This window comes from Phyllobates terribilis, unplaced genomic scaffold (genome assembly GCF_046119375.1).
Source record: "Phyllobates terribilis strain yellow unplaced genomic scaffold, ASM4611937v1 Scaffold_8__6_contigs__length_399053987, whole genome shotgun sequence".
Lineage (NCBI taxonomy): Eukaryota > Metazoa > Chordata > Amphibia > Anura > Dendrobatidae > Phyllobates > Phyllobates terribilis.
In genome coordinates, this window is record NW_027362768.1 from 144,580,062 (window position 1) to 144,599,264 (window position 19,203).

The 19,203-nt window shown below is 45.0% G+C and overlaps 1 protein-coding gene across 1 annotated transcript; it reads right to left on the reverse strand.

Annotated features, from left to right (window-relative positions):
- Nucleotides 1–130: 130 nt before the first annotated feature.
- On the reverse strand, nt 131–18,084 carry LDLRAD1 (low density lipoprotein receptor class A domain containing 1). Its single transcript, XM_073642625.1, has 6 exons — nt 17,896–18,084; nt 6,360–6,423; nt 6,165–6,287; nt 5,721–5,858; nt 2,788–2,916; nt 131–1,459 (listed from the first exon to the last, which is right to left on the reverse strand). The coding sequence occupies exons 1-6, from the start codon at nt 17,914–17,916 to the stop codon at nt 1,317–1,319; spliced, it is 618 nt and encodes a 205-aa protein (XP_073498726.1). The 5' UTR covers nt 17,917–18,084; the 3' UTR covers nt 131–1,316.
- Nucleotides 18,085–19,203: the final 1,119 nt, after the last annotated feature.

The window sequence follows — 19,203 nt, forward strand, 5'->3', positions numbered from 1 at the left end:
CAGGAACCCAACCCAAACTTTCTTTATACTCCCTTATTTAATTAAATACCCCACAGATATATCAGACGTTCTTATTCAAGGGACTGCAAACAATATATTGTCCATTTAGTGTATAAACTACAGCATACAATAAAAATGAAAAATCCAACTTTATAGTTTGTTTCAAGGCCACAAAAAAGTGAGATTATTATATCACAGTACATTAAACTGAATGTAAAAAATCAACTAAATGAGGAAAAAAAACTACCTATTCAGCTGTTAAAGACATCACAATTAGGGACATAACTGCAATTCATAAATAAAAGAAAGTCTGTTGTTTTGTTATTAAAGGTTAATCCGAGATTTACATCACTTACAAGAATTACCTTTACACAGAATTTTTTTATTGTTCATTTGCTTCCTAAATGCAAAGTTAAACTACTTTTTAAATATTCAAACATTTTCTACTATTTTGCTGCTGCAAAATGTCCAAGTCTTCTCTATAGCAGTGCGATCTGCAAAAATGTTACAAATCTTTAATAGTTCCTGCTCCTGAAACCTCTTTCTGCTCCCTCTTCTCTGTAGTGTTAGAGATGGCAGGAGGGAAGGGGTCATACACAGATCTGCAGTGGAGAGAGGGGAAAGTGTCTAAAGTTTTATGGAGTGCAGAGAAAACAGGCTACAGACAAGTCAGAAAGCACAACATTGGTGTTGAGCTCATATGTGAATGCAAGTGCAGGCAGCAACCCCCTTAACCTCACATTCATCCTGTATTACTGGGAGGGATACTCAGACGAGAAAAATCTGAAACTTGGATCAGGCCGAAAACTACATATTAAGGCGGGGGATGAAAATGAGTGAATAACTGAAAACTACAGACTGGAGCTTTGCAATTTTATTTATTAAAGGTAACTAGCAACATATGTAAGAAAAAGTTTTAGTTCTGTCAAAGGTGCCCACAGACTTTAAGACAAGGATAAAGGAAATAAGATCGAGGTAAGTAAGCACCAAGTGGTTAAATGTAGTGTAGTGCTAACTTTACTTGCAATTAGCACTGCCCTAAATTGCTCAATCCGATATTTTGATTATATAAGTGCTTTGATAATCATTTGGGCTTCAGCCATCCCGTCCTACACAAAAACGCAGAATCAGAATACAAGTCTGTATTTTAGGAATCGAGGCTTTACTGAAGAGATGATATCTCGTAGTTATGGTGAGGACCACTTGGTAGTTTGGATTGATTACATGAACTTTAATATAAGGCTATGTAATCAGGAATTTACATGTGTGTACATTAATGTATATACAGGTATAAGTACATTAGGCTGTTGATCCGGTCACTTGCACTGATATTCATCAGACCAGTCCACGCAGTCTTGGACTCCATTGCCACATAATGATCTGGGGATGCAGTTGCAGTACTGGTAGAGCACCGGGGTACATGGCCACCAATTACTCGGACAGGAGGAACAGGATGCCACTAAGAGAAAGACATAGAGGAGAGTTAGTCCAAGGCTATACAGCCAAGGTAACCACCATTCATGGTGCACAGGAAAGAAACCAGGTACTGGAATCAACGATAGACATGTAGGACCCTGTGAAGCTGGACTGTTCACTTGAGGAAACCACCATATTCCTACCTTATAAAAGGCTTCCTTGTGTATAGCAATATTCCCACTTCTGTCGTGCCTCTTAAAAGTTAGTTATATCACCCACCCCCCAGACCTTGGTGATTGACTTGACTGAATTAACAAGGGTATTGTCACAGGTGTGTCAGGTTTGACAGACAGTCATTCTGGATCCGGCTGTAGAAGGTTGCTGCGCTTGGCCTTGCAGACACCTTCTTGATCCTTTCATCATCCCTCCCTCTCTAGGACCCAGTGGTGATCTCCACCTTCTGCTGCTAATTAACACACCCTTTAATACACTCAGTTTCTCCAGAGCGTTGCTGGTGATAAAGTAAAATCCTCTGTTCAGGTCTGGAGTTCTGGCGGTCGGCTGGATTCTCCTTGGAGTTCCTTTGTGGATTGTAGTTGTGATCTCTCTGATGTCTTCTCAAAGCTAAGTGTATCCCCTTGTCGGTTTCCCTGGTTTGTCTTTAGTTGCGGTGGGACTGACTAGTGCTCACCCCTCCCCACCTAGGGCTTATCTTTAGGGTCAACTAGGGCTAAGGTATCCTGCTTGGCGATAGGTTCTGAACCTATTTAGGGACGATAGGGGAGACAGGGTGTTGTTAGATCTACTTGGGGGTCTCCACTCCCCCTTTCCCTGCAGCTGCATCCCCCTCCTCCATCCTCTCCTATTACAGAGATGTTTTGGTGACATAGGAGGATAGGAAGGAGTGCTAGAGATGAGGAAGAAGAGATGCTCCTTTTCCAATATTACAGGCCGTAGTCCGGCGGCCACATCAGTAGTCCATGGTTTCCAGACAAGAGCACTGACTACCTCTTCCTACTTGTGGCATCTCCGCTGCCTCTTCTGATTATTAGGCCTCTGCAACATCATGTACCGCAACATAATGATGCTGCGTGGCCTACTAATCAGAAGAAGCACATGGGATGCCGCAGATAGGAGGAGGCTGGTAGGGCTCAGGTCCAGCAGCCACAGACTATAGAAGTGGTCATTGGACCAGGATCCTACCAATCATTTTGCTCAACTCTATAAGGTATATTACCAAGTTTTTTATATCCTCACTTACTATGCAAAATATAATAGTCTAATGTAATATATATTCTACTAAATCAGTCTGTCCACCTCTTACCCGGACCCCTAAGGCTGATTCTAGACCCCTCTTTCCATTATACTTACATGACTGAGACTCATCAGAACAATCGCCACAATTATTGATGCCATTACACTTCAAGTTACTGTAGATCCAAAACTGAGGATTTCCACATCGGAATATTAAATATCCAGGTAAATTATTAGGCAGGTTACCTACGGGACACACATTCTCAGTTAAAGTATTGGTGTATATAAAGGAATTCTTTAAACAGGTTATTATCACCTAATCTGAGAGCACCATAATGTACAGTGGTGGCCAAAAGTATTGGCACCCCTGCAATTCTGTCCGATAATACTCAGTTTCTTCCTGAAAATGATTGCAATCACAAATTCTTTGGTATTATTATCTTCATTTAATTTGCTTGCAAGGAAAAAACACAAAAGAGAATGAAGCAAAAATCAAATCATTGATCATTTCACACAAAACTCCAAAAATGGGCCAGACAAAAGTATTGGCACCCTCAGCCTAATACTTGGTTGCACAACCTTTAGCCAAAATAACTGCGAACAACCGCTTCCGGTAACCATCAATGAGTTTCTTACAATGCTCTGCTGGAATTGTAGACCATTCTTCTTTGGCAAACTGCTCCAGGTCCCTGATATTTGAAGGGTGCCTTCTCCAAACTGCCATTTTGAGATCTCTCCACAGGTGTTCTATGGGATTCAGGTCTGGACTCATTGCTGGCCACCTTAGAAGTCTCCAGTGCTTTCTCTCAAACCATTTTATAGTGCTTTTGGAAGTGTGTTTTGGGTCATTGGCCTGCTGGAAGACCCATGACCTCTGAGGGAGACCCAGCTTTCTCACACTGGGTCCTACATTATGCTGCAAAATTTGTTGGTAGTCTTCAGACGTCATAATGCCATGCACACGGTCAAGCAGTCCAGTGTCAGAGGCAGCAAAGCAACCCCAAAACATCAGGGAACCTCCGCCATGTTTGACTGTAGGGACCGTGTTCTTTTCCTTGAATGCCTCTTTTTTTTTTCCTGTACACTCTATGTTGATGCTTTTTCCCAAAAAACTCTACTTTTGTCTCATCTGACCAGAGAACATTCTTCCAAAACGTTTTAGGCTTTCTCAGGTAAGTTTTGGCAAACTCCAGCCTGGCTTTTTTATGTCTCGGGGTAAGAAGTGGGGTCTTCCTGGGTATCCTACCATACAGTCCCTTTTCATTCAGACGCCGACGGATAGTACGGGTTGACACTGTTGTACCCTCGGACTGCAGGGCAGCTTGAACTTGTTTGGATGTTAGTCGAGGTTCTTTACCCACCATCCGCACAATCTTGCGTTGAAATCTCTCGTCAATTTTTCTTTTCCGTCCACATCTAGGGAGGTTAGCCACAGTGCCATGGGCTTTAAACTTCTTGATGACACTGCGCACGGAAGACACAGGAACATTCAGGTCTTTGGAGATGGACTTGTAGCCTTGAGATTGCTCATGCTTCCTCACAATTTGGTTTCTCAAGTCCTCAGACAGTTCTTTGGTCTTCTTTCTTTTCTCCATGCTCAATGTGGTACACACAAGGACACAGGACAGAGGTTGAGTCAACTTTAATCCATGTTAACTGGCTGCAAGTGTGATTTAGTTATTGCCAACACCTGTTAGGTGCCACAGGTAAGTTACAGGTGCTGTTAATTACAAGAATTAGAGAAGCATCACATGATTTTTCAAACAGTGCCAATACTTTTGTCCACCCCCTTTTTTAGGTTTGGTGTGGAATTGTATCCAATTTGGCTTTAGGACAATTCTTTTTGTGTTTTTTCATTGAAGACAAATTAAATGAAGATAATAATACCAAAGAATTTGTGATTGCAATCATTTTCAGGAAGAAACTGAGTATTATCTGACAGAATTGCAGGGGTGCCAATACTTTTGGCCACCACTGTATAGACAGAGACGCTGATTCCAGCGATGTGTCACTTACTGGGCTGCTTGCTGTAATATTTATAAAATCACTGTTTTATAAGCAGGAGATTATAGAGGACTAGTAAACTTGCTACTAGGTAGTCCTCCATATTCATGAGCTCTGTATAACCCCGCCCCCACCACTATGTTATAATGGTTAAGTGATGTTAATGTTAAAGGTTATAGAAAACTTTGCACTGAACTTTTTTATTGTTCATTTATTTTCTAACTTTCCTGCTATTTTGCTGTTGTAGAGACTGTGTAACTGCTTCATATAGCTGGATGGTCTGCTGCTTCTGATATCCACACAATGCTTCGGTCCTGTCAGTTCTCTCTGCTCTACTCCTTACTTTCATTGTTAGCTGGCCACACACAGTAGAGAGCCATCTCTCCTGACTCTCTCATACACATGAGGTTATGGATTGGCCAAAAGGCATGTGTTTTCGATAGGCAGAAGGGAGGAAGCTGCTAGCAGAAACCTCTGTCCGTAGCTCGTCTCCTTTGAAAATGAATGGGTCAGGCATTTAAATTTTAACCATCCAACTCTTGATATCAACTGATAGGGAAGAGTTGGGTGGCCCCCATATACATCAAATGGTCGACTGATCATGCTAAAATCGGGGAGAAGGAGCAAATTGCACTATTTGAGTATGTGTTCAGAAAGAACACAGGACGATGCCACAGAAAGGAAAGAGGGGGGAAATCATACAGCAAAAGACAGATGGAAAAGCTGTGCAGGAATGAAGCTGTGCAGGAATGAAGCTGTGCTGAATGCTGATACATAAGAACTAGTGACGACCTTGGCATCCTAGATGCACAGAACTCAAAAGAGAAGTCTGAGACTAGTATCAGGTTAAAAATGGCACATCAGGAAAAGAAAAATAGAATGCATACTGAAACTCAGTGCAACTTTTTTGCTTAAGTCAAATTTAGCCTCTCGTATTAAAAAAATATTTGTTTTATCTTATCAAATGTGTCCATACATGATACGGATATAAGTCAATGGGCAGTCATGCAAAACTTAATTAAAAAAAACAAAAACGTTTTACTCACTGCACAGTGAAGTAGTTTCATCTTCCCCGTTGCCGCAGTCTCTTGCAGAATTACAGACTGAAGATGGCAGCAGACATGTTATCCTGTCATCACATAGGAAACCAGTGAAGTTATCTGATGTGACGCAGAAGCGACTTTCTGAAGACAGAGAGAGACCAAAGTATTGTACATCAATGTTCAGCACCTGTCCGTGATAGTGACTAGTCTGTATAATTGCTAGAAAGACCAGGTAATCTCCGATAAGTGTCTGCAGAATACTGTCACTGTACATAACAGCCTGCAGTCTGTGAATTGGTTTGCAGGTAATGTCACAAAGCTCAGCAGCCCCAGATTAGATAATCGACCAGGTACATACAGTACATCTCTGTGATATCTAATAAATTACTACCTTTCCCATATGCTACAAACCAGTCTTGTCTTTGGACTGCACCTATCACTTAATACCTGGGGTGCGAGCCGGGAGGGCGAGAAGAACGGCGCACACAATGGCAGCAGCAATGATCACCAGCACGATTAGTATCACAGCTATGATGCAAACACATCTTCTGCTGCAGCCACCGCACAAATCTGGGAAACATAAAATGGTTTTGGTTGGCAAAGGTCAAAAATTGCAAAGTAATGACCAAAATATGTATTTACCCTTCTCATCCCTTGAGAGCATTGACACTGTAGACCCCAATGATGAAGCGTCCATACTTCTCCGCTGCAAGAGTAAAAATAGTATGAAAAACTGCTGGTGTCTAGATCACACTGATAACTATCAACTCTCATTGGCTCTTAGTTAGACCCCGTTCACACATTCAGTATTTGGTCAGTATTTTACATCAGTATTTGTAAGCCGAAACCAGGAGTGGAACAATCAGAGGAAAAGTAGAATAGAAACACGTCACCACTTCTGGATTTATCACCCACTCCTGGTTTTAAAAATACTGATGTAAAATACTGAACGTGTGAATGTGGCCGTAGGGCGTATAACACGGCTGAGTGCTATCAGATGTTTTATCAGATAGTACTCGGCCCAATATTATTCTATGGGACAGTGCAGATCTGCTATTGCATCAGATAATCATATCAGACTCACCCATTCAAGTCTATAGATGCGTGTGAAATATTTGACTGCACTCAGATGTCATACGAGTGCAATCTGATACCCACGGACAGAGACAATGGAGGATATGGAGAAATTAAGTTCTCTATGTTCTCCACACCTGTGCTACGATTCTCTCATCTAAATCAACGGCTGTGTGACCCCGGTCTTAGTCTGTAGCTTTTGTGTGTCATGCCTGTGTCCTCAATGTGAGTGGTGCGTGTGTGTCATGTGTCCCAAGAATAATTGCCTATATATTAGTAAACATCAGTTTTTTTCACAGACGAGAAAAAAATGATCAACTTTGACCCGTGATTTTCATCCGAGTTTGGTCCGAGTCGGGTCAGAATTTGGCCAAGTTGGGTCTGTGTTGGGTCCGCGTTGGGTCAGAATTGGCTTTGAGTTGGGTCGTCTATGTTAGGCCCAAGTTGGGTCTGAGTTGGGTCTGAGTTGGGTCTGAGTTGGGTCTGAGTTGGGTCCGAGTTGGGTCCGAGATGGGTCCGAGATGGGTCCGAGATGGGTCCGAGATGGGTCCGAGTTGCGTCCGAGTTGGGTCCGAGTTGGGTCTGAGTTGGGTCAGAGTTGGGTCAGAGTTGGGTCAGAGTTGGGTCAGAGTTGGGTCAGAGTTGGGTCCGAGTTGGGTCTGTGTTGGGTCCGAGTTGGGTCAGAGTTGGGTCAGAGTTGGGTCCGAGATGGGTTCAAGTTGGCTCTGTTTTGGGTCTGAGTTGGCTCTGACTTGGGTCCGAGTTGGGTCTGTGTTGGGTCCGAGTTGGCTCCGAGTTGGGTATGTGTTGAGTCTGAGTTGGATCCGTGTTGGGTCAGAGTTGTATAATCAATTTTCTCGTACGTGGAAAAGAAACCAACCTCCTCTTATATAATAGTCTGTGAATATCCGACCGCACTCGGACAGCATCCGAGTGCTGCCCAATTTTTTCACGGACCCATAGACTTGCAATGCCGATATTGATCTGACCCTCGGATCAAATTCAGACATGTCTTTGCGATTTTGCGTGGACCTTTTGGTCCGTGAAAAATCACAGATATGTGAATAACTCCATTCACTATTATAGGTACAAGTGCTATCCATGAAAAACACTGATAGCACTCGTACACAAAAAAATGATGTCTGAACGAGACCTTACAGAGATATTGGAATTTTTTTGGGCAGTTGGGAGTGAAATTTTTTGCAAAATTGTGCAGCCATATGCGTTGTTGCAGATTCTCAGAAACATAAGGTGAACTATTACTTTACAGCTATACACAATAACGTATTATGTACATTGGCAGCGAGTACAACATGGCGCCTCTGACATGATGTTTCATCACATATTACAATCTACCTGTTATTATCTGTTCTGCCAAGTCTCCAATTCACACCTTATAAAGTAGCTAATTAGTAAGTAAAGAACAATAGGTGCAGTCAGTGCTATTCATAGGGCTCTGTATGGACATAGGGCTGCGTATGGACATAGGGCTGCGTATGGACACAGGGCTCTGTATGGACATAGGGCTGCGTATGGACATAGGGCTGCGTATGGACACAGGGCTCTGTATGGACATAGGGCTGCGTATGGACATAGGGCTGTGTATGGACATAGGGCTGCGTATGGACACAGGGCTCTGTATGGACATAGGGCTGCGTATGGACATAGGGCTGTGTATGGACATAGGGCTGCGTATGGACACAGGGCTCTGTATGGACATAGGGCTGCGTATGGACATAGGGCTGCGTATGGACACAGGGCTCTGTATGGACATAGGGCTGCGTATGGACATAGGGCTGTGTATGGACATAGGGCTCTGTATGGACATAGGGCTGTGTATGGACATAGGGCTGTGTATGGACATAGGGCTCTGTATGGACACAAGGCTGCGTTTGGACACAGGGCTCTGTATGGACACAGGGCTGTGTATGGACACAGGGCTCTGTATGGACACAGGGCTGCGCATGGACACAGGGCTCTGTATGGACATAGGGCTGTGTATGGACACAGGGCTGCGCATGGACACAGGGCTCTGTATGGACACAGGGCTCTGTATGGACATAGGGCTGCGTATGGACACAGGGCTGCGCATGGACACAGGGCTCTGTATGGACATAGGGCTGTGTATGGACACAGGGCTGCGCATGGACACAGGGCTCTGTATGGACACAGGGCTCTGTATGGACATAGGGCTGTGTATGGACATAGGGCTGTGTATGGACACAGGGCTGTGTATGGACATAGGGCTGTGTATGGACATAGGGCTGTGTATGGACATAGGGCTGTGTATGGACATAGGGCTCTGTATGGACACAGGGCTCTGTATGGACATAGGGCTGTGTATGGACATAGGGCTCTGTATGGACACAGGGCTGCGCATGGACACAGGGCTCTGTATGGACATAGGGCTGCGTATGGACACAGGGCTGTGTATGGACATAGGGCTGTGTATGGACACAGGGCTGTGTATGGACATAGGGCTGTGTATGGACATAGGGCTGTGTATGGACATAGGGCTGTGTATGGACATAGGGCTCTGTATGGACACAGGGCTCTGTATGGACACAGGGCTCTGTATGGACACAGGGCTCTGTATGGACATAGGGCTGCGTATGGACACAGGGCTCTGTATGGACACAGGGCTCTGTATGGACACAGGGCTGCGCATGGACACAGGACTGTGTATGGACACAGGGCTCTGTATGGACACAGGGCTCTGTATGGACACAGGGCTGTGTATGGACATAGGGCTCTGTATGGACACAGGGCTCTGTATGGACATAGGGCTGTGTATGGACACAGGGCTGTGTATGGACATAGGGCTGTGTATGGACATAGGGCTGCGTATGGACACAGGGCTGCGTATGGACACAGGGCTCTGTATGGACACAGGGCTCTGTATGGACACAGGGCTCTGTATGGACACAGGGCTGTGTATGGACATAGGGCTCTGTATGGACACAGGGCTCTGTATGGACATAGGGCTGTGTATGGACATAGGGCTGTGTATGGACATAGGGCTGTGTATGGACATAGGGCTGCGTATGGACACAGGGCTCTGTATGGACACAGGGCTGTGTATGGACATAGGGCTCTGTATGGACACAGGGCTGTGTATGGACATAGGGCTCTGTATGGACACAGGGCTCTGTATGGACACAGGGCTGCGCATGGACACAGGGCTCTGTATGGACACAGGGCTCTGTATGGACACAGGGCTCTGTATGGACATAGGGCTGCGTATGGACACAGGGCTCTGTATGGACACAGGGCTCTGTATGGACACAGGGCTCTGTATGGACACAGGGCTGCGCATGGACACAGGGCTCTGTATGGACACAGGGCTGCGCATGGACACAGGACTGTGTATGGACACAGGGCTCTGTATGGACACAGGGCTCTGTATGGACACAGGGCTGTGTATGGACATAGGGCTCTGTATGGACACAGGGCTCTGTATGGACATAGGGCTGTGTATGGACACAGGGCTGTGTATGGACATAGGGCTGTGTATGGACATAGGGCTGCGTATGGACACAGGGCTGCGTATGGACACAGGGCTCTGTATGGACATAGGGCTGTGTATGGACACAGGGCTCTGTATGGACATAGGGCTGTGTATGGACACAGGGCTGCGCATGGACACAGGGCTCTGTATGGACACAGGGCTGTGTATGGACATAGGGCTCTGTATGGACACAGGGCTCTGTATGGACATAGGGCTGTGTATGGACACAGGGCTGTGTATGGACATAGGGCTGTGTATGGACATAGGGCTGCGTATGGACACAGGGCTGCGTATGGACACAGGGCTCTGTATGGACATAGGGCTGTGTATGGACACAGGGCTGTGTATGGACATAGGGCTGTGTATGGACATAGGGCTGCGTATGGACACAGGGCTGTGTATGGACACAGGGCTGTGTATGGACATAGGGCTCTGTATGGACATAGGGCTGTGTATGGACACAGGGCTCTGTATGGACACAGGGCTCTGTATGGACATAGGGCTGTGTATGGACACAGGGCTGTGTATGGACACAGGGCTGTGTATGGACATAGGGCTGCGTATGGACACAGGGCTCTGTATGGACACAGGGCTGTGTATGGACATAGGGCTGTGTATGGACATAGGGCTGTGTATGGACATAGGGCTGCATATGGACACAGGGCTCTGTATGGACACAGGGCTGTGTATGGACACAGGGCTGTGTATGGACATAGGGCTGTGTATGGACATAGGGCTGCATATGGACACAGAGCTCTGTATGGACACAGGGCTGTGTATGGACACAGGGCTGTGTATGGACATAGGGCTGTGTATGGACATAGGGCTGTGTATGGACACAGGGCTGTGTATGGACATAGGGCTCTGTATGGACATAGGGCTCTGTATGGACACAGGGCTCTGTATGGACACAGGGCTGCGCATGGACACAGGGCTCTGTATGGACACAGGGCTGTGTATGGACATAGGGCTCTGTATGGACATAGGGCTGTGTATGGACATAGGGCTCTGTATGGACATAGGGCTCTGTATGGACACAGGGCTGCGCATGGACACAGGGCTCTGTAAGGACACAGGGCTGCGCATGGACACAGGACTGTGTATGGACACAGGGCTCTGTATGGACACAGGGCTCTGTATGGACACAGGGCTGCGCATGGACACAGGGCTCTGTATGGACATAGGGCTGTGTATGGACATAGGGCTCTGTATGGACATAGGGCTCTGTATGGACATAGGGCTGTGTATGGACACAGGGCTGCGCATGGACACAGGGCTGCGCATGGACACAGGGCTCTGTATGGACACAGGGCTGTGTATGGACATAGGGCTCTGTATGGACACAGGGCTGTGTATGGACATAGGGCTCTGTATGGACATAGGGCTCTGTATGGACATAGGGCTGTGTATGGACACAGGGCTCTGTATGGACACAGGGCTGTGTATGGACATGGGGCTCTGTATGGACATAGGGCTCTGTATGGACACAGGGCTCTGTATGGACATAGGGCTCTGTATGGACATAGGGCTGTGTATGGACACAGGGCTCTGTATGGACACAGGGCTGTGTATGGACATGGGGCTGTGTATGGACATAGGGCTCTGTATGGACATAGGGCTCTGTATGGACACAGGGCTCTGTATGGACATAGGGCTGCGTATGGACACAGGGCTCTGTATGGACATAGGGCTGTGTATGGACATAGGGCTCTGTATGGACATAGGGCTCTGTATGGACACAGGGCTCTGTATGGACACAGGGCTGCGCATGGACACAGGGCTCTGTATGGACATAGGGCTGTGTATGGACACAGGGCTGTGTATGGACATAGGGCTCTGTATGGACATAGGGCTGTGTATGGACATAGGGCTCTGTATGGACATAGGGCTCTGTATGGACACAGGGCTGCGCATGGACACAGGGCTGCGTATGGACAAAAGAGACATATCCTGACAAAAGCAAGAATGATGCATACAAGGGGCTTGTTTATGTGGCTGCCTGGCTTATATCCTACGTCCATACTTTGTTTACTTTATAGGCGATGATCACAGTAAAGTATAGCAAAATTGGAGACTTTGGCGAATTGGCCCCCAAGCCTTCCAGAGGGCTAATGGCTGTCAAAACCACTCAATATCTTAAAACATACCTTAGGTATCCATGGTTACGACCACTAGCAACTAGCTAACTGTCACTATATCAGTGGTCATAACCATGGATACCTAAGGTCCTGCAATGCTCTGCACATGAGGAAAGAGACAACGAATAAGAAAAACTATACTACATTTCAAATTGGAGGTATATGCTAATATAATTATTATTACAATTATTACATATTGGGGTAGGATCTTCAAACCTGACCACATACAACCCCTGGCAAAAATTATGGAATCACCGGGCTCGGAGTGTGTTCATTCAGTTGTTTAATGTTGTTGAAAAAAAGCAGATCACAGACATGGCACAAAACTAAAATAATTTCAAATGGCAACTTTAGGGCTTTAAGAAACACTAAAAGAAATCAAGATAAAAAATGTGGTACTCAGTAAGGGTAATTTTTTTCAGACCAAGCAGAGGGAAAAAATTATGGAATCACTCAATTCTGAGGAAAAAATTATGGAATCATGAAAAACAAACACACAAAAGAACACTCCAATACATCACTAGTATTTTGTTGCACCACCTCTGGCTTTAATAACAGCTTGCAGTCTCTGAGGCATGGACTTAATGAGTGACAAACAGTACTCTTCATCAATCTGGCTCCAACTTTCTCTAATTGCTGTTGCCAGATCAGCTTTGCAGGTTGGAGCCTTGTCATGGCCCATTTTCTTCAACTTCCACCAAAGATTTTCCATTGGATTGAGATCCGGACTATTTGCAGGCCATGACATTGACCTTATGTATCTTCTTTCAAGGAATGTTTTCACAGTTTTTCCTCTATGGCAGAATGCATTATCATCTTGAAAAATGATGTCATCATCCCCAAACATCTTTTCAATTGATGGGATAAGAAAACTGTCCAAAATATCAATGTAAACTTGGGCATTTATTGAAGATGTAATGACAGCCATCTCCCCAGTGCCTTTACCTGACATGCAGCCCCATATCATCAATGACTGTGGAAACTTGCATGTTCTCTTCATGCAGTCATCTTTATAAATCTCATTGAAACGGCACCAAACAAAAGTTCCAGCATCATCACCTTGCCCAATGCAGATTCACGATTCATCACTGAATATGACTTTCATCCAGTCATCCACAGTCCACGATTGCTTTTCCTTAGCCCATTGTAACCTTGTTTTTTTCTGTTTAGGTGTTAATGATGGCTTATGTTTAGCTTTTCTGTATGTAAATCCCATTTCCTTTAGGCGGTTTCTTACAGTTCGGTCACAGACATTGACTCCAGTTTCCACCCATTCGTTCCTGATTTGTTTTGTTGTGCATTTCCTGTTTTGGAGGCATATTGCTTTAAGTTTCCGGTCTTGACGCTTTGATGTCTTCCTTGGTCTACCAGTAGGTTTGGCTTTAACAACCTTCCCATGTTGTTTGTATTTGGTCCAGATTTTAGACACAGATGACTGTGAACAACCAACATCTTTTGCAACATTGCGTGATGACTTACCTTCTTTTTAGAGTTTGATAATCCTTTCCTTTGTTTCAATTGACATCTCTCGTGTTGGAGCCATAATTCATGTCAGTCCACTTGGTGCAACAGCTCTCCAAGGTGTGATCACTCATTTTTAGATGCAGACCTAATTTGATGCAGGTGTTAGTTTTGGAAGTGAAAATTTACAGGGTGATTCCATAATTTTTTTTCCCCAGAGTTGAGTGATTCCATATTTTTTTTCCCTCTGCTTGGTCTGAAAAAAAGTACCCTTACTGAGTACCACATTTTTAATCTTGATTTCTTTAAGCCCTAAAGTTGCCATTTGAAATGACTTTAGTTTGGTGCCATGTCTGTGATCTGCTTTTTTTCAACAACATTAAACAACTGAATGAACATCCTCCAAGCCCGGTGATTCCATAATTTTTGCCAGGGGTTGTATAATAAAGTCTGCTGAACCTGTCGACTGAGGTGGAGTTGCGAGGCCATCCCATGTGTATGTGGGTTCTCCAGACAGAAGATATTAGGGGAGAGAAGAATTTTCAGAGAGACAAGCCGCAGCCGGTGAAGTCTGATAACGGCTTTATCCTCTCTGTCTTGAAAACACATGAATGCGGGGTCAATCCGAGCGCTTCTCTTATAGGGGACAGATAGCGGTCCGCAAAATGAATTTCAGACGATAGATATCTAGTTTATATGGCCGGCATAAATATAATGATTGTCCTTCATTACGCCACCTTAAGCCAGGTTCACATTACATTTTTTGCCACAGGTCAGTGGCTCCGTCAGGGCTTCTATCTAAAGCCCTGAAAAATGGGACTCATGTGACAGGGCCATTGACTTTCATGAAGTAGTACTTTGTGCTCTGTCTGACCTCATTTTCAGGAGCATCTGTCTTTTTCAAGCAGACACAAAAGCACATTGGACCATGTTTTATGGCCACTGAAAAAGGCAGATACTGCTGAAAATGAGGTCAGACAGAGCACAAAGTGACTCCATCTACTTCATGAAAGTCAATGGACCCATGAGCGGATCCACCTGAATTCCGTTTTTCAGGGCTTCATATGGAACTTCTGACGTAGCCAAAAGTGTGATGTGAACATAGCCTTACAGGGTATCTTAGTCTTAGTTAGAAATAAGTGGGACCATTATACTGTATAGAGGACTATGTGGGGCCCATTATTCTGTATGCAGGACTACGTGGGGCCATTATTCTGTATGGAGGACTATGTGGGGGCAATTATACTGTATGGAGGACTATGTGGGGCCCATTATACTGTATGGAGGACTATGTGGGGCCCATTATTCTGTATGGAGGACTATGTGGGGCCATTATTCTGTATGGAGGACTATGTGGGGCCATTATTCTGTATGGAGGACTATGTGGGGCCCATTATTCTGTATGGAGGACTATGTGGGGCCCATTATTCTGTATGGAGGACTATGTGGGGCCCATTATTCTGTATGGAGGACTATGTGGGGCCCATTATACTGTATGGAGGACTATGTGGGGCCCATTATTCTGTATGGAGGACTATGTGGGGCCATTATACTGTATGGAGGATTATGTGGGCCCATTATTCTGTATGGAGGACTATGTGGGGCCATTATTCTGTATGGAGGACTATGTGGGGCCCATTATTCTGTATGGAGGACTATGTGGGGCCCATTATTCTGTATGGAGGACTATGTGGGGCCCATTATTCTGTATGGAGGACTATGTGGGGCCCATTATTCTGTATGGAGGACTATGTGGGGCCCATTATTCTGTATGGAGGACTATGTGGGGCCCATTATTCTGTATGGAGGACTATATGGGGCCCATTATTCTGTATGGAGGACTATGTGGGGCCCATTATTCTGTATGGAGGACTATGTGGGGCCATTATTCTGTATGGAGGACTATGTGGGGCCATTATTCTGTATGGAGAACTATGTGGGCCCATTATTCTGTATGGAGGACTATGTGGGGCCATTATTCTGTATGGAGGACTATGTGGGGCCCATTATTCTGTATGGAGGACTATGTGGGGCCCATTATTCCATATGGAGGACTATGTGGGGCCCATTATTCTGTATGGAGGACTATGTGGAGCCCATTATTCTGTATGGAGGACTATGTGGGCCCATTATACTGTATGGAGAACTATGTGGGGCCCATTATTCTGTATAGAGTACTATGTGGGAACCATTATACTGTAAGGAGGACTATGTGGGGCCATTATACTATATGGAGGACTATGTGGGGCCCATTATTCTGTATGGAGGACTATGTGGGGCCATTATACTATATGGAGGACTATGTGGGGCCCATTATTCTGTATGGAGGACTATGTGGGGCCATTATACTATATGGAGGACTATGTGGGGCCCATTCTTCTGTATGGAGGACTATGTGGGGCCCATTATTCTGTATGGAGGACTATGTGGGGCCCATTATACTGTATGGAGGACTATGTGGGCCCATTATACTGTATGGAGGACTATGTGGAGCCCATCATTCTCTATAGAGGACTATGTGGGGCCCATTATTCTGTATGGAGGACTATGTGGAGCCCATTATTCTGTATGGAGGACTATGTGGGCCCATTATACTGTATGGAGAACTATGTGGGGCCCATTATTCTGTATAGAGTACTATGTGGGAACCATTATTCTGTATGGAGAACTATGTGGGCCCATTATTCTGTATGGAGGACTATGTGGGGCCCATTATTCTGTATGGAGCACTATGTGGGGCCATTATTCTGTATGGAGGACTATGTGGGGCCCATTATTCTGTATGGAGGACTATGTGGGGCCCATTATTCTGTATGTAGGACTATGTGGGGCCCATTATTCTGTATGTAGGACTATGTGGGCCCATTATACTGTATGGGGGACTATGTGGAGCCCATCATTATCTATAGAGGACTATGTGGGGCCCATTATTCAGTATGGAGGACTATGTGGAGCCCATTATACTGTATGGAGGACTATGTGGGGCCCATTATTCTGTATGGAAGAATATGTGGGGCCCATTATACTGTATGGAGGACTATGTGGGGTTCATTATTCTGTATGGAGGACTATGTGGGGCCCATTGTACTGTATGGAGGACTATGTGGGGTCCATTATTCTGTATGGAGGACTATGTGGGGCCCATTTTACTTTATGGAGGACTATGTGGGGCCCTGGAGGACTTTGTGGGGCCCATTATTCTGCATGGAGGACCTTGTGGGGCCCATTATTCTGCATGGAGAACTATGTGGAGCCCATTATACTGTATACTGGTCGGCCCTCCCTCGATATTGTTTTTCATTTTGGCCCTCTGTGTGTTTGAGTTTGGCATCCCTGCCTTAGGCTATGTGCACATGGAAGTTTTTAAGGCAATCAAAAATGGCAAGTATTTCACTGTTACAAAACGTCACCTGGGCATCTTCGTAGAGTTTTGTAGCCTTCTCATTAATTTCTATTGGAAAGTATAGAGGATCATGATCATGAGGCTTTATTCACACATCAGCATTTTTAATCAGTATTTCACCAGTACTTGTATGCCAAAACAAGAAGTATTTCCAAAACACAGAGCAGGTGTCAATCTTTCACTTATGGTTTTTCATTGTAAGTTCCATTCCTGATTTTTGCATACAAAACCTGATGCAAAATACTGATGTGTGAATAAGCCCTTATGGATATATGGGCACATGGTGGCATCCATTGTACGGATCAACCATGTAATATACCATACGATTTTTGCGGATACATTGCATTTCTTTACCATTGTACTTGGTCTTGTAAATTTTAATAACGGGTGATATAAAAAAAAAAAATGGATGACGATACAGATGAAATATTTTTTTGTTTTAATACGCTGGAGTGAAGTATAATTCCACCATGTTTGCTGGGTAAGATCACAGTGTATAGAGCAATCAGCCGCCTCTCACTCACTCCCAGTTCTTACATCTCACTATAGTATATACCTCGCCCATAAGTATATATATAGAGTCCATTCTCTCACCTGGGGATGTGTCCGGTTCATGCTTCCCGTCTGCTTTCTTTCGGGTTAGTAATTCAGGTTGTAGTTAAACACTTTCCCTCACGAGTCTTATTTCGGTTCCTCCACCTCTTGTGTGCTGATATAAAGGGCTGAGGCTCAGGGCTGGCCGAGGATCCAGGTCTCCAGGAGACCAGAGAAACACTGAGGACACCACACTCCTGTACACCATTAGTCACCTGCTGGTTAGTGACCGAGGTAAAGACAATGAACATGTCTGGTTCAGGATAAGAAATACAGACCCTTTAATTAGGATCTGGGATATGGGGAACAGCTCAGGGTCAATGCTAGGAGGTTATATTGTCAGAAGCAAAAGCTCTCCATACATTAGACTAATGTCATCCAAACCCACAGATATCGACAGGCTCGGTTGCCCGATTGATGTCCATCAACATCTGATTTCGGACTGACGATCACTTTGTTTTCCAGGAGATAAGCCGTTGCCAGACATAGAGAACACAGGAGCGCTCGGCCGAACGTGCGCTCCTGTGTATCGGAGAGACGGCCGAGATGGCTGCCGGCCAAACCATTAGTCGGCCAACAGTCATGTGTACGGCCGGCTTAAAAAAATGTCTTTTAGCTTCCGCCTGACCGGTATGAATCAGTCACTGTACATGTCGGGAGCTTTTCCCGACTTAATATAGCCTGATTCTCATGATATATAATCTGTAATTTTGATCTGATCTTTGCATTGGGGCATTGACTGGGATTAGTTTTCTCATCCTCATTTGGGACCAATTCAAGGTTTTTGGAGCACTTTTTCTAACACAATTTTTCATGTGGATTTTGAAGGAGGCCCGTACTAAAATCCACATTAAAAAAAACGCTTCATATACACTTTGAATACTTTTCAATGGAAAATCCACTTTGCTGTCCATACAGCAAGTTTTATCTCTGACGACGTTTGGAAAAAAGAAGCGAAATTTTCGATCCACGGAAGATCATTCGGCCCTGAACACAGGAACGCTCATTTGACTCCGCGTCTTCTTCGTTCTCTATGAGAAAGCCGCCGTCTAACACGGCGGCCAGCGGCTTATCTCAGGGAGAACAATGCGATCAGCAGCCCGAAAAGGGACATGTGCAATTGACATCTTCCCCGACCATCAGTCGGATGGCGCCTCCATACACATTAGACCGTTGGTCGAACCCATTGATATTGGCAGATGAAAACTGGTGATCAACGCTTGATAAATCTGGACCTTAAAGTTGATTGTATTTTAGTATTAAATGCTGTACACAAAACGCATTCTTGATCTATTTTTTTTTGCTCCA

Bases quoted from the DNA above. Each gene is read 5' to 3' on its own strand.
- LDLRAD1 (XM_073642625.1), bottom strand. From the start codon at position 17,916: ATGAACCGGACACATCCCCAG. The intron at 6,288-6,359 runs GTAAATACATAT...TATGTTTCCCAG, and splicing joins GCTCTCAAGGGATGAGAAGG to ATTTGTGCGGTGGCTGCAGC. The intron at 1,460-2,787 runs GTAAGTATAATG...TCTTTCTCTTAG, and splicing joins TTCTGATGAGTCTCAGTCAT to TGGCATCCTGTTCCTCCTGT.